Source organism: Microtus pennsylvanicus, chromosome 10 (assembly GCF_037038515.1).
Source record: "Microtus pennsylvanicus isolate mMicPen1 chromosome 10, mMicPen1.hap1, whole genome shotgun sequence".
Taxonomy (NCBI): domain Eukaryota; kingdom Metazoa; phylum Chordata; class Mammalia; order Rodentia; family Cricetidae; genus Microtus; species Microtus pennsylvanicus.
The window spans coordinates 22,534,794-22,550,271 of NC_134588.1; the positions used below are offsets into that span (position 1 = coordinate 22,534,794).

Genomic DNA, 15,478 nt, shown 5'->3' on the forward strand with positions numbered 1-15,478 from the left:
ATTAGGGGGGTTGAGAACCATTGCTCTAAAGCCATGCTCAAGAGATCCCACCAGCAGGGGCAGACCAAGCAGGGGTAAAGGCGGGAATGTTTCTACCGTGCAAGTGACCAGGGAAGCAGATGAAGGTCAACACAGAGCAGATGGCAAGCAGGAAGTGACCGGACAAGGATGAGTTTACAGTTTTTAAAACTACATTGAGTTATTTTTTGTGGGAGGAATCACAGAGTGCCAATGGTCATATGTGAGGAGCAGGAAAAGGAGGAGGAGAAGGAACAGAGTGAGGAAGAAGAGAGAAGTGAAGCAAAAGAAGGTGAGGGAGAGAGGGAGGGAGGGAGGGACAAAGGGAGAGAGGGAGGGAGGGAGGGAGGGAGAAAGGGAGGGAGGGAGGAAAGGAGGGAGAGAGGGAGGGAGAGAGGGAGAAAGGGAGGGAGGGAGGAAAGGAGGGAGAGAAGGAGGGAGGGAGGGAGGGAGGGAAGGAGGGAGGGAGGGACAAATGGAGAGAGGGAGAGAGGGAGGGAGGGATGAAGGGAGGGAGGGGAAGAGGGGCGAAATGTTGGAGAGGGCTAAGCCCTGAAAGCCAGTGGGCAGCAAAGACAAAGACACACAAGCCCATGGAACCGGGAGCCAGAGGCAGTCCAGCAAAAGAGACCAGGGTTCAAACCCAGACTCTGCCACCAGCCACCGACAGTCTTAAACTTCAGCTTTCAGAGCCCGTGTCCCATGAAAAGGAAAAGCTCACGGCCTGCCCTTCCTCATGAGAGCAGCTGCAGAGTCAAAACAGGATGTGACCCTTTAGAAGCAACCCATAGTCAAAATAAAAAAGAAGAAAAACAGAATAAAGCAATCCATCTTAGCATTAAACAACATAGATATATCAATGAAAAAAATTAAGTAAAATGCAGTGGGTAAGGCAATCCGAGACCCAGATTTCTGAAGATGCACATTTTTGTTCAAAAGTTATTTTCGATCTTTTTATTTTTATTTATTTATTAATCTGTCTGTTTTAGAGCCAATATTCCACATAGCCCATGTTTCCCTCAAACTCATGGTGTAACTGAGGATGACCTTGAACTTCTGATCCTCCTGTCTCCACCACCTAAGTGCAAAGACTGTGCTACCGCACCTAGTTCAAGGCAGTCCTGGCAATGGAACCCAGGCAAGGACACTCTACGGACTGAACCACACCCCATCACTAGATGCTGGCTGTGTACTGTAAATAAGTAAATAGCCAGCTGCTGGCATCTAGCAAGTGTTGGCTCACACCATAGCACAGCCACTGCCCGACTTCTAGACTCGGAACAGTGCAGAGTTGTAGAGAAGTCTCTTGCAGAATCTGCCTCATTGACCAAAGGTGTGGTGGAAGGGGAGGGGAGAAGGTTTCTGTCCTTTATGAAGGCAGCCTGGCCGCACAAACCCCCCAGGCCTGCTTCGCGGCTCACCCCAGAACCAGCTGGCTCAGTTCTGCTTCCAGACAAACCCCAAGGGGCTGGTGACACTCTGGAGGTTCAAAGCCAGCTGACTTCACAGCTGAGTAACTCCTGCCTACACAGATTTCTAGTTGAAAACGGACCCATTGTGAACTGGGGAGTGGATATGAGGAGGGACCTGAGTTCAGATCGCAGAATCTACATATAAAGCCAGCTATAACCTATAACCAGAGCTTTTCAGGGGAGGGGATGTGGGGACAGGAAGATTTCTAGGGCTTGCTAGCCACCAGCCTAGATGAAAAACAGTGAGCTCCAGGTTCAGAGAGAGAATCAGTCTCAAGGGAATAATGTGGGGAGTGATAGAGAATACATAATGCCCTCCTCTAGTTTCACAGGCCTGTATACCCTCACACACGTGTACACACACACACTGACATGTTCTGGTACTAAAGCTCATTCTGAGAATTGCACCGTTTGGACTTAAACTCACTATGAAGCTGAAGGTGACCTTCAACTCCTGATCCTCCAATGTCTAGCTCTCCAGTGCCAGGTTACGTGGCTTATTTGCCCCTCTAGACACAGTTTGTGTGGTGCCGGGGCTCAAACCCAGGCTTTCTTTCATACTTGCTAGGCAAGCATTACCCATCTACACACAGTCTCTGGGCCTTCTCCTGTCAGGGTAGAGCTGAGCTGTGACAAGGAAGCTTGGATTTGAAGGGAGTGGTTAAGGTGTGATTGGGAGGGATGGCCATTACCTTGGAGCCCTTAAGAGCACTGTCCCTGCTTTAGCTCAGGCCCCACAAGAAGTGGCAAAGTCGCTGAGTGCAGCTGAGACTTCTCTTGCCCTGTGTTAAACTATTCACTCACTCAAATCAGGCTTTTGCTATCTTAATTAGTTCCTGAATCTGTGGTGTGTGTGGGGGTCTGTGTGCCGGTGTATGTGTGTTATACATATGTGTCTGTGTTCAAGTGTGTGTGTTAGACACATGAGTATGTATGTAAGTGTGTTACACATATGTGTCTGGACTGTGTGTAGATGTGTGTGTTAGACACATGAGTATGTGTACAAGTGTGTGTTACACACGTGTTTGGTCTGTGTTCAAGTGTGTGTGTTAGACACATGAGTATGTATGTAAGTGTGTTACACATATGTGTCTGGACTGTGTGTAGATGTGTGTGTTAGACACATGAGTATTGTGCAAGTGTGTTACACATATGTGTCTCTGTGTGTTAGACACATGAGTATGTGTGCAAAAGTGTGTTACACGTATGTGCCTGTATGCAGGTGTGTTGTTATATGCACACGTGTTTGTGTGCAGGTACTCCACACAACATGTGCATGTGGATCAGGCATCTTTCCCTTTCACTCTCCTCCTTATCTTGTCTAGTCAGGTTCTCTCACTGAACCCGAACTCACCAATACAGTTAGCCAGAGAGCCCCCTCCCCCAGGGTGCTCCTGTTTTCTGTCCTCAATGCTGAGGTGACAAGCAGGCCTTACTGGTGCATCTGGCTTTTCAGTGATGCTGAAACTCAGCTCAGGTCCTTGTGCTTGTCCACTGAGCTGTCTGCCCGGTTCTGCTAGTTTTGTGCCAGCAGAGGTATCTACTCTTTTCTCCTGAAACCCCGAAGGAGGGTGGAGCCTTTAACCAGGCGCATGCTCTCTGGGTACCGCAAAACTGGCCAACTTCTCCTTTTTGTGCCCAGGCCTGATTTCCCTGGGCATTTGAGTTGACAAATCTAATTTACACAAAACACTCTGTATTAACACTCATCCTGAGTCACAGCAGGGCAGGAACTGAGAGCCTGATTATTGTTGGCTGGCTTCTAGAAACTTCCCTGGTACAGAACAAACAAGTACACTTGACTGAAAAATCTGAGGCATGTACCCAAAGGACTCTACTTCCTACTACAGAGACACTGGCTCATCCATGTTCATTGCTGCTCTTTTCACAATTGCCAGGAAATGGAACCAACCTAGATGCCCATCAACAGATGAAGAGCTAATGAAAATGTGGTCCATGTGCATGATAAAATTTTATTTAGTCATTAAACATGAAATTTGCAGGAAGATGGATGGAATTTCAGGGAAATAAGTGAGGTAACCTAGGCAGAGGAAGACAAACACTTCATGTTCTTTCTCATAGGCAGAGCCTGGCTTCTCCTTTTTATAGTGCATATTGATGTGGGAGTGAGTGTGTGTGGTGTCAGAAGACTAGAAGGGGTCACGAGAGGCCAGGAGCAAGAGGCCCCAAGGGAGGAGGCTGTGGAGAGTAGCAGAACACTCACGATATGAAAATGGAAGGGGTGAGAGGGTACAAAAGGGTCGGGAGTGCAGGAAGACGGGAGAGGAGCTTGTATTGGGATAGCAGGCAAAACTGAGTAGTGTGTGTGTGTGTGTGTGTGTGTGTGTGTGTGTGTGTGTGTATGCAACATGAGGAAATCTGTTACTAATTTAAGAAAGAAACTGGGCTGGAGAGATGGCGCAGTTGGTAAAGTGCTTTCCTTGCAAGCGTGTGGACGTGAGTTCAGTCCCCAGACCCCACACTTGTAATCGCAGTGTTGGGGAGACAGAGGCAGGTGGATCCCTGGGGCTCAACAGTCAACCATTTTAACCGAATTGGTGAGCTCTAGGACAGTGAGAGACCCTTACTCAAAGGAGAGGGACAGCCTTTATGAGGACAACACCAGTGCTTGTCCTCTGACCTCCACGCACACCCATGTCCTCACGCAACACCTCACCCCCATGCATTAAAAATAAACAGTTTTCTATGCACTTGTAGTGTTAATTGTCCCTGTGTGCTGCTCAGGAAAACAGCAAATACTCCTTGTTAACTTTTCATGATGCTAAATAACTTAAAAATAAAACCAACCACGTGCAAGATAGCCTTAACGTGATATAATTCATAAACTTTCAGTTTCGTCCCAGAACTGCTAAAAGACCACAGTAGCCTCAGTCTTCCAAGAACAGGGCCCATCTTGGACATAACCCTGTGGCCCTTCTCCCTCTAAACCTGATGTGGGGTGGATCTTTAGACTCTGATGGAGTGAGGCAGGATTAAAATTGCTGAGCTTCTTCACCTCACCAAAGACCATCTGCACCGTGGGGTAATGAGTGACTGCCCCAGCTAAAAGAGCTTCTGCTATTAAGAGAGAGACAAGGAGTATTTCTATAGAGGCCTGTGAGCAAAGTCATCCATCCCATGCCATGATGCCTTCTGGAAATTCATCTTTAATATCTTAATAAATGACTGTGTCAACTGGCACAGTGCTAAAAAGCTCTACCCAGTGCTAGTTCTTCAAGCTCGGGTGTGTTCATAGACTTTGAAAAATCAGGTGTCACCTACCCAAAGTGTAACATGCATAATCACCCTGGTGCCTTCTATGCTAAGCAGATTCATACGCTAGCGAAATGGGTCATGTGACATAGAGTTTGATGAGGAGGAGGCCAGACAGGCCTAAGACCTGCAGCAGCTGGGCAGATGGTGGGAGACAACTCAGTCCTTAGAAGGGAGGGACCCAAGCATAGAGGCGGTCATAGTGTTTTCGCAAGCTAACTGCAGCCCTAAAAGTGACTGAGTACCCTAAGTAGGTCCCTTCCTAGTATGGCTTCTGCTTTTCCTTCCTGAGAGATCACAGGAGCAGGTTCAGGGCAACGTTGCTGATAAAGAACAGTTGAAGTGCTGATGGACTATGAAAGAGATGGCTTCAAGAGACGAAAGAAACAACGCCAGCAGCCATCTGGATGCTTCTACCAAATGTAGCACAATATCCCTTTAAGTTTTCATTAACTCTGTGTGTGTCCGTCTGTCTACCTTTCTCTGTCCCTCTGTGTGTGTCTCTCTGTTTCTTTCTCATACACACACACACACACACACACACACACACAGGAGGAGAATTACCCCCAAGATGACACAGCATCTGTAAGAAACAGACTATGGACAGTTATATAAATATTTCCTCCAAATTGAAACATTCCCTCCTGGAGCAAGGCTCTTGAGACTCAGGAAGTAAAGGAAACTTACAAGGTACAGAAAGCCAACAAAACTCACAAGTCTCAGGTAGCTCCTGAAATTTACAAGACTCACAAGGTCCCACTTCCAAAGTTATACAAGCATTACATAAGCACAGGTGCAATATGTCATCCAAAAGATTAATGCAGTCTCCCTGATCATTCTGACATATATAAAATGGTATGCTGTAGTCAAGCCGAAATCCAAACACATCTGACAAGCCAATGTTTCTTGTTTACATTGTCCTGAACACAAATGTAAAAATTATAAAAGCAGCATCTTTATCACCTAGCAACCAAATCAGTTGCCTTCTATGAAGGCTACCCAATAGGAAGCTACAAAAATATCCAGAGAGAATAGGGGAAGAAAGAGTTAAAGTAATCATCAGAGGACAAAACAGTGAGAAACATCCCTATCAGAAATTGTTTTTTCTAGTTCATATAGCTAGACATCAGTCATGCTAGGAAACTTATGGAAATAGATTTACATCTGCATTGAGGTGCAAAATAAAAAAGAAATGCTTCTTATTATAGTAATCATTGGATTCAGACAACAGGCTGGATCACAGCTACACCTATACAATTCTTTTTGTAGGAAAAGAAAGGCATCTTGCTTTAAACTCATCAAAAAGCCAGCAGGACACAGAAGGCAGAGCCAGCTCAAATATGTGGAGTCTCATGTGACCTGGAACTTCACTTTGCAGTGTCATTTGTGTCCCTGGAATGAGTTCTTCTGGTCCCTAAGAGGACCTTCCTTCCCTTACCCACCCACTGCAGCAGACCCATGTGACAATCAAGGTGGGAACTTCAGGGACGAACGTTAGGAAAGAAGGACCTTACCACTTCAGGGAGCAGCCTTGTTGAAAGGTCATGGATGGCTTTGACCACTATACAGATAGATGACAGAAGAAAGATCACCCCCAAGATGACACAGGCTCTGTAAGAAAAAGAACATGGATAGTTGTGCAGTTATTTCCTTTAAATTAAAACATTTTCCCATGGAGGGAGGCTCATTAAGCCTCAGAAAGTAAAGGACACTTACAAGTCTTAGGAAGTCAACAAAACATGCAGGTCTCAGTAAACTCCTGAAACTTACAAGACTCACAAGGCCCATTCTTGAATGTTACATAAGCGTAACAGTTGCTGAGAAGAGGTGATTTTCTTCAGTGGAGCTGCCTGAAGGTTGTAGAGGGAGCTCCTGGGAGGCAGCTTTTGTAACTTATCACCATACTGGGACAAGCTTTTCAATGATGCAGTTGCCTTTAGTCAACCTGTGCTCCTGTAAGTAGCCCCAATGAAACTCATTGTTCACTAATCTACTTAGATGGAATCATTTCTTTGGTATGTTGCCAATTCCTTATCTAGAATGGATTCCAGGGGCTTGCTGAAAAGTTAATGTAAACAAACCAGTGAGCTCCAGGTTCAGTGAAAGACCTCAAAAAGTGACAGAAGAAGGTGCTTGAAATTGCTCTCTGGCCTACACACCACACACACACACACACACACACACACACAGAGGGAGAGAGAGAGGGAGAGAGAGAGGGAAGGAGAGAGAGAGAGAGAGAGAGAGAGAGAGAGAGAGAGAGAGAAAGAGGGAGAGGGGAGAATATGTCCCTTAGGTAATAATTGATATCTTCCATTTCCCAGTGTCTACAGTAGCACATAGCAGATGCCCTGGGTGCATCTGTTGAGTGGATAAGACCAACTAAGTAGTTAGCTAACCAAACCAATAACTAATCATTGCTAGTTTACCCCCTACGAGTTTCTCACCATGGAGTCTGAGGTAGCATTGTTAGCTTTCTAATGGATTTCTAATGGATAGGGGGACTCCTATCCTTCATCCCTGTACCCTCAAATTATTCACATTGTAAAGTAGCTCTAAAGTGTATTGAAAGAAGCTTGCCACCCATTTTGTTAAAGTTGGACCTCACAAACTGCAACCTACCTTGTATATACACTTCTGTTATACACAAGAATTTGCTCAATTTTTTTTTTACTAAAATCTCATTTTTCTCTTCTTTTCAGTGTGTTGCAGACTTGAAAACCATAGCCCCTGCTTCCTAAAACTGTGTTAGGGCCTGTGTATCAGGGCCCTGCTGCTTCTGCAGCCTAAAGCAGCTATGAATAGCTCAGGCTGCAATGCTATTTTTTAACATTGTATTAATAATACATTGTGTTTACACAGCAGCTTTCTCCTCAGGCACTCAGAGTGCTGCACATCAGCTCCCAAATCCCCCGGAGGGCTCCTCAATCCAGGTGTTTGTTTTTCTGCAGTTTATGAATGGGGAGGGTGACGTGTGTTTCATTAACACAAGGAGACAAAGCCAGAGAGACCAGGTTCAGGAGGTTTGGCTCTAGGTCATGGAAGGCATTGAGTTCTACCTAGAAATAGAGCCTGAAGGGCCAGGTAGAAGGTGCAATGGGTAAGCGGTCTGCTGCACAAGCTGGAGTGTGGAGCTCCAGCACCCATAAAAAGAAAAGACAGGTTGATTCCTGGGGCACACTGGCCAACCAACGAGCTGACCTGTTGGGCTCTTGAGTCAGTGAGAGATCATGGTTCAAAAACAACGTGTGCAGGGGCTGGAGAGCTTGCTCCACAGTAAGGAACATTTACTGCCCTTCCAGGGTACCTGAGTTTGGCTCTAAGAACCTACATCCAGCTGTTCAAAGCCAGCTGGAGCTTCAGCGCTGGAAATTCAATATCCTCTCTTGGCCTCTTGGCCTGCATACATGTGGCATATACACACAGACACACATACACACATAGATTCTTTTTTTAAAAAAAAATTTAAACATTAAAACAAATGCAAACAAAACCAAGTAGAAAGGAACTGAGGAAGATATCTGATGTCAACACCTGGCCTCCAAATGCATAATCACATACACATGTACATACACACAGGAACATGTTCAAACCACACACACACACACAAGCGTGTGCCAGCTACAAGAAATAGAACCTGATTCAACTAATGATCTCCCAGAGGCCAGCCCACTCAACAAAGGCTCAGGGTATCATGTCACATGAACACTATGTCACATGACCACCACCTCTCTTAGTCTCCAGAACAAACACTTCAATGATTTAGGCTAGAAGCAAATAGAGAAAAGGTGACTCCTTCTCCATCAGGACTAAGTGAACTACTGGTCTGGTAGGCAGAGCAGAATTGGATCCCTCCACACTCCCGCCTTCTCCTGCACAGGCGGGCCTAGCTGAGGGAAAGGGGCCCTGAGCAGCCAGGGTTCCAGAGAGAATACACATTCCTTTTCTCTCCTGCCCAAACCCTACATGGCTTCCTGAGTTAGAGAAAACAAATAACCTACCACCTCTTCAATAAAGCAAATGACCCACTTCCCCTTCCTTGCCACCCCCAACCGATGGCTCAAACTGAATTGAAATTCCCGTGGGAAGTGTGTGTGTGTGTGTGTGTGTGTGTGTGTGTTTGGTCAGAATCCACATCACCTGAGAACGTGCTAGAAGGAAACTGAGGGAATCTGCAGCCCTGGTCCTAGGTTCTGCTTGCTGGGAACATACAGGAAAGGGGGGCCGGCTCTCCATCTCTCACCGCAGGCTCTCTGTGACTGTATGAGCTGATCCACCTATTAAGCGACAGGCCACAGTTGAGAAGTATTTACTTACTGTGGGCCCACCTTTTGCCAAGAACCCTTCTGAGCACTAGAATGTGACACATAAGCCTAAGCTCCTTCTTCAAGATGTGGAGAAAGGAAACATTTAAATCACACAGAGTACTTCCAAGGGGCGGGCAAGCTGACTCTGAGCAAATCAAAAGGAGCTCAATTATGGGCCTCACAGAGGCCAGAGAGGTGGCACAGTGGGGAAAGCAGTTTCCACCATGCAAGCTAGAGGACCTGAGTTCAGATCCTGAGCACTGTAGGCCCATATTTCTATATGGTGTGGCAGCCAGGCTCTGAAGCCATGGGCCCCATCTGAGGTGGTCACATAGCCCTGCAGACAGGCTGTCTCTGCCTAACAAAGGGTCAAAATATGTGTTGCTCCTTTCTTTGTAATTTGGAGGATGCCTTATAGAGACGCTGATTCAAGCCTACGTGACAGCTAGCATACACAGCAGACAGGTAGATGCGGACGTGAAAAAACTCCATTCACCTGGTTACCTAGGAGACAGGTATTTTCCCGCTCAGTTGTGTGTTAGTATAAAAGTTGTTTGGAGAATAAACGCGGAGAGATCTTCAGGAGAGAAGAAGCCTGAGATGCCCTTCCGTGACGACTATGTAATCTGTGTCTGATTATTCCTTGCGGCTCCGTACCAGTCCAGTTAGGGAAAATAGTTATCTATGTTTGGGCCCACGGGTTCTAACAGAGCACCTACGTAAATGTCAGGTGGGGTAGACTGAGTCTGTGATCCCAGCATCGAGGAGGTGAAGTTGGATGAATTCCTGGGCTCACTGGCCAGCCAGCCCAGCACATCAACGAGAGACCCTATCTCAAAGAATAAGGCCAAAGTGATGGGGACATTGGATGCTAACCTCTAGTCTCCACGCCAATACATACATATACACATGTGTACCCACCACACTCGTGTACATACACACACAAACAGGTACCTACAAACAACACACAAACAATTCCAATTTTAAAGAACAGCAAGTGTATCCTAGGAAAGGCATTTCCGGGACATATCAGAATTCTTTCATTCATCTTGTTAACACTGCACCCCCGCTCCTTGGTGTCAGGGGCCATTCTCCTGACAAGAGGAACAGGTATTTGGGGAAGACCCTTCCAGGCAGAAGGAAGACAGGACTTTAATGTGGAAGTCTCCCTGACGTGATGGGGATACAGCCAGTCTATGAGAGGAGAGGGAAGGGACAGAGTTGGGATGAAGGGCATAAAGAGAGAGGTGGGGTTGGGGGATTGGGGAGTGGACCCTTTGAGTTCTTTGAGCCATGCAGGGTATAGAGTCTCTAGGATGGGAAGCCACAGGGGATCAGGGCTTGGAAATGACAGGCGGTGGCATGTTTTATAGCAGGACTGGGCTCTCTCTGGCAAAGCAGAAACAGGAAGAGCAGCTATGAGGCTGCTACAAAACCCAGGCCAGGTGAGGGTGGGACCAAACAGGTTGGGATCAGAATGGTAAAACTTGAGGAGTAAGTCTGGAGATTCTGACTCGAGAGCTTCTCTGAAGGCACCAGTGGACAGGTCCTCTTTAGTATGGTCCAAAGCTAACGGGAGTCAAGAATGATGCAGGACTTCGAAGCCTGGAAAATAGGCCAATGGAGTTGTTCTCCTCTGAGATGGAGACCTCAGAAAGAGTGGGTGTTGACAGGGGAGTATCAAAAGGTCCATTTTGACACACTAAGTTAGAGAGGTCTCTCAGACATCCAAGTAGAGATATTTTGTTGTAATTTTATTTTGAGACATGGTCGCATTTAGCCTAAGCTGGTCCTGAATCCCCATGTATCTAAGATTCTCCTGCAATGACAGCACCCCCACCAAATGAGCCGCGTTCTGAGAAGGGCAGTTAGGGGCAGGAGCTTAGATTGCCCAGGTGGGGACATGCTCAGGGAGTTCCCAGCACACAGAGTTTAAGCCTTGGACACAGCTCTGATTATGACAGATGTCCAGAGGTAAGAGTCCATGCTGGGTCCTAGCTGAGAAGCTGGGTAGAGAAGCGGGCGAGGCTCACCACGGAGGAGCTTTCTGTGACGAGCTGAGCTGTAGAAACTCTCTTCTGAAGCCATGGGGAGCCTCGCAGCTTTGACTGTGATGGAGTGAGACAATTAGATCTGCATTTTCAAGAGCGCACTAAGGTAGTGACTGCCATGAGCAGAGCCGGGCCTAAGCTGCCTTATCTATGGCTCTAAGGCAATGGGCCATGTATGTACCCTCCTATGCTGTGCCGTGGTGTCCCAGAGAGGAGGAGAGTGTTGGTGGTTAGTATGCTCTCTCTGAACCAAGGCACCTGCTCCATGCTGGGCTGATCTATATATCCTATCCTATCCCCCCTGGGGGATAGGATAGGATATATACTCTTGTAAGCCTGGCCTCAAGCTTAAAATGTAGCTAAGACTGACCTTGAATTTCTGGTCTTCCTGCCTCCACCTCTCAAGCGCCAGGATGACAGATGTGCACCGCCATTCCTGGTTTATATGGCGCTGGCGATGGAGCGCAGGGCTCTGTGCACACTAAGCAAGCACTCCATCAATCGAGCTGTACCCCTGGTCCCTCCTTCTATAGACTTTAAGCCGAAATGAAAGCCAGCAGAGACCATTTGAGATGACTCATCCCAGAGCAGGGATGGCTGGAGGGCTGAGCCGGGTGAGAACTGTCAACCAAATTGATTAACCTGTGTTCCCAGAGGCTTCCCACACACTGGATGACCTCCCCCAGATCAAGTGCTCCCTTAGATTCAGTCGGAAGCTGCAGAGCCTTGGGAGCTACACAGCACATTCCAGAGAATTCTGTAGCCTTAAGGTGCATCACAGGCTGCTGAGAGAGAGGGGCAGGAGACTAAGATGCTGGAGGGACAGGACAGTGCTATCACAGAGCACGTGGGAGAGGGAGACACAGCATGGGATCAGCCTGTAATGCCGGCCACAGTAATACAGAGGCCCATGAGTCTGCTGACTACTAAGTAGCTGGACCAAACCTTTGCACCTGGAGCTGGTCCATGCAATCCATGCTCAGAACTGGTTTGTGATGGAGAAAAGGGAGCAGACTGGCATCATAAGCAAGCAAGGGGCAGCGTCCACCAAGCCTGGACAACTGCACCATCACTCACATCCACTGACTCTCAGCTACTTGTCCCAGCTGCAGGGCAGGGTTATTTGCAGGGCCTCTGTGCACAGAGGCCAACTGGATATCCTTCTGATTTGCTTGTGCTCTCTGCTGGTTCTGAGTGGCTATGACGCTAACTCAGGCTGAAGCTAGGAGTCTGCAGCTGGTTTGGCCTCATCACTCAGTGCTCCTCAGAAAGAACCCCACCTGTCTTGCAAAGCACGAGGACCTGAGCTGGACCCCCAAAACCCATGTTTTAAAACAAGCCCGCCACAGTGATACTCACTTAGTCCCGGTGCTGAGAAACAGAGACAGGTGGACCCCTGGGCTCACTGACCTGCCGGTCTAGCTGAGCCAATCCGCTCCAGCTTCAATGTGAGACTCTGTCTCAAAAAATAAGGTGCAGGGCTGGGGAGTCGGCTCAGTTTAGTGCTAGCCATACAAGTATAAGGAGCTAAGTATGGACCCCCAGAACTCTCATAAAAGCCGGGTGGCTGTGGTGGTCACCTGTAATTCCAACCTTGGGAGGCAGACAGGACTAGGAGGCAGCAACTGGACTAGGAAGCCTGGGTCTATCAGGAAGCTTTGGGTTTGACTGAGAGACCTTGCCTTGATGAATATCTCAAGAGAATGCTGAGGATAATTGTTGACACCAACCCAGGGCCTCCTCCTGAACATACATACACACAGCACACATGTGTGCCTCCGACATGCATGCATACACACATATATCACATTACACACACAAATGGAAAAAAGAAAAAAAACGAGGTGATGATGCAATAAGACACTGACCTCTGACCTATATACACACACACACTCACACTCACACACACAATGTCCCACACACTCATCCCCAAACACACATGCCCAGCTCAGCACTTAGTGTCCATGCTTCCTAGTATGCCTAGGTGAGTGGAATCAATCTCTTTGCTACACACACACACACACACACACACACACACCCTCCAGCATCACTGCAGGAACCCTTTCTCCAATGTTCTCAAGCTACTTGATTATAGCAGTTAAAGTAATTGGCTTAAATCGTTCATTTACTTTGAGTCACCGCCGGGATTCTATCCCTACAGAAAAAGCTTCTTACATGAGAATGTCCGTAGGAACCTGCTGCCTTAGATCTAAACATGAGGACTTTCAATGTTCCACAAAAGCGGAGTTTAAGCAACCAAGTTCCATCAGTGCGCTTGGCAGCTGGGGGACTCAATTTGCCTTTGTTCTGACAGAACTGGGTGGAGTTTTGGTCACCAGAAAGAGAGGGGAGGCGAAAGAGAATGCGGAGAACTCAGACAATTGGGTGCGGAACACAGAGGTGACATCTGGGCTACACAGAATGATGGCTTCGTTTACTCTACATTTCAAAATGACTGGGAGAGAGTCTCGTTCTCTGATAGAAGTGCTGTGACCCGAAATCATTGAACACTGTGAACACGTTATCTGGTTACCGGTAAATAAAATCAATATAAAAAGATGCCTTAAACAAAAGATTTATGTCCGAAGATGACAAACAGAGTGTAAATAATAAAGTATTAGTTAAAAAAAAAAACTTAGGGAGTGCTTGGGAGGATGAAGCAAGATCTGAGTTCAAAGGTCAGCCTGAGTAACATAACAAAACTCTGTCTCAGAAGACCAAACAAAACAGTGGGCCATAAAGTCATATATATATTAATAACTAGACAGACAAACAGATGATAGATAAGAAATATGTAAAAATAAATCTAAATTCAGGAAGAAAATTCTGGAAAGAAATACACTATTGAGTAATAATTCTGTGAGGGTCTGCTTTGTTCCCTTCTATTGTGCTAAAGGAAAGAAAGTTCTGGAAATACCTTCTGTTGCTAAAGTAATTTTGTTTTGGTTTATTTGTTTGTTTTATACAAAGCCTCACACTGTAGCCCAGGCTGACCTGGAACTCACAGTGTAGTCTGGGCTAGCTTTAAACTTAAGGCAACCCACCAGCCTCAGCCACCTGAGTGCTGGCATTTCAGGCAGGAGTCACCATGCTCAACTAGCTCCTTCCCTTTAACGTTTGCCCGTCTTCCATCTTGGTGAAACTCACGTTTCTAAATTCTAAAACATTATGTGTGATAACATGTCTGTATGCATGTGTGTATGGGTGTCCATTTGTGTGTGATAACGTGTCTGTATGCATGTGTGTGTGGGTGTCCATTTGTGTGTGATAACATGTCTGTATGCATGTGTGTATGGGTGTCCATTTGTGTGTGATAACATGTCTGTATGCATGTGTGTATGGGTGTCCATTTGTGTGTGATAACATGTCTGTATGCATGTGTGTATGGGTGTCCATTTGTGTGTGATAACATGTCTGTATGCATGTGTGTGGGGGTGTCCATTTGTGTGTGATAACGTGTCTGTATGCATGTGTGTATGGGTATCCCTTTGTGTGTGATAACATGTCTGTATGCATGTGTGTGGGGGTGTCCATTTGTGTGTGATAACGTGTCTGTATGCAAGTGTGTATGGGTGTCCATTTGTGTGTGATAACATGTCTGTATGCATGTGTGTGGGGGTGTCCATTTGTGTGTGATAACGTGTCTGTATGCATGTGTGTATGGGTGTCCATTTGTGTGTGATAACGTGTCTGTATGCATGTGTGTATGGGTATCCCTTTGTGTGTGATAACATGTCTGTATGCATGTGTGTGGGGGTGTCCATTTGTGTGTGATAACGTGTCTGTATGCATGTGTGTATGGGTGTCCATTTGTGTGTGAAGACCAGGGTTTGATCTCAGTGTCTTCTTCAATGATTCCCTTCCTTAATTTTTGAGACAAGACCTCTCACCAGACCTGGAGTTCATTGATCTGTCTACACTGACTGGAGTTCACTGATCTGTCTACACTGGCTGGAGTTCACTGATCTGTCTACACTGACTGCCCTGGAGTTCACTGATTTGTCTACACTGACTGGAGTTCACTGATCTGTCTACACCGACTGCCCTGGAGTTCACTGATTTGTCTACACTGGCTGGCCACTGAGTCCATGCAGCCCACTTGTCTCTTCCTCCTCTACCCTGGGCCTCACATGTGTGCTACCACACCCTTTTTTTTACATTGCTCCTGGGGAAATCAAACTCAAGTCCTCACGCTGCAGAGGCCAGAAGAGAACATTAGATCTCAGGGAGCTGGGATTAAACAAAGGCAGTGCGATCCACTTGATGTGGGTGCTTAGAACTGAACTCTGGTCCTCTGCAGGAGCAGTGCACATTCTTAACCACCGCGCTGCCTCTCCAGCCCCTAAGTCAGCCCTCCCTG

The 15,478-nt window shown here is 46.8% G+C and overlaps 1 protein-coding gene across 1 annotated transcript in view; it reads right to left on the bottom strand.

Annotated features, from left to right (window-relative positions):
- Tmem163 (transmembrane protein 163) overlaps positions 1–15,478 on the bottom strand; it is a 181,981-nt gene that overhangs the window by 21,761 nt on the left and 144,742 nt on the right. The window contains exon 5 of the mRNA XM_075987779.1: positions 6,278–6,374. Within this exon, the coding sequence (XP_075843894.1) occupies positions 6,278–6,374 (97 nt within the window). The remainder of the gene's footprint in view (positions 1–6,277; positions 6,375–15,478) is intronic.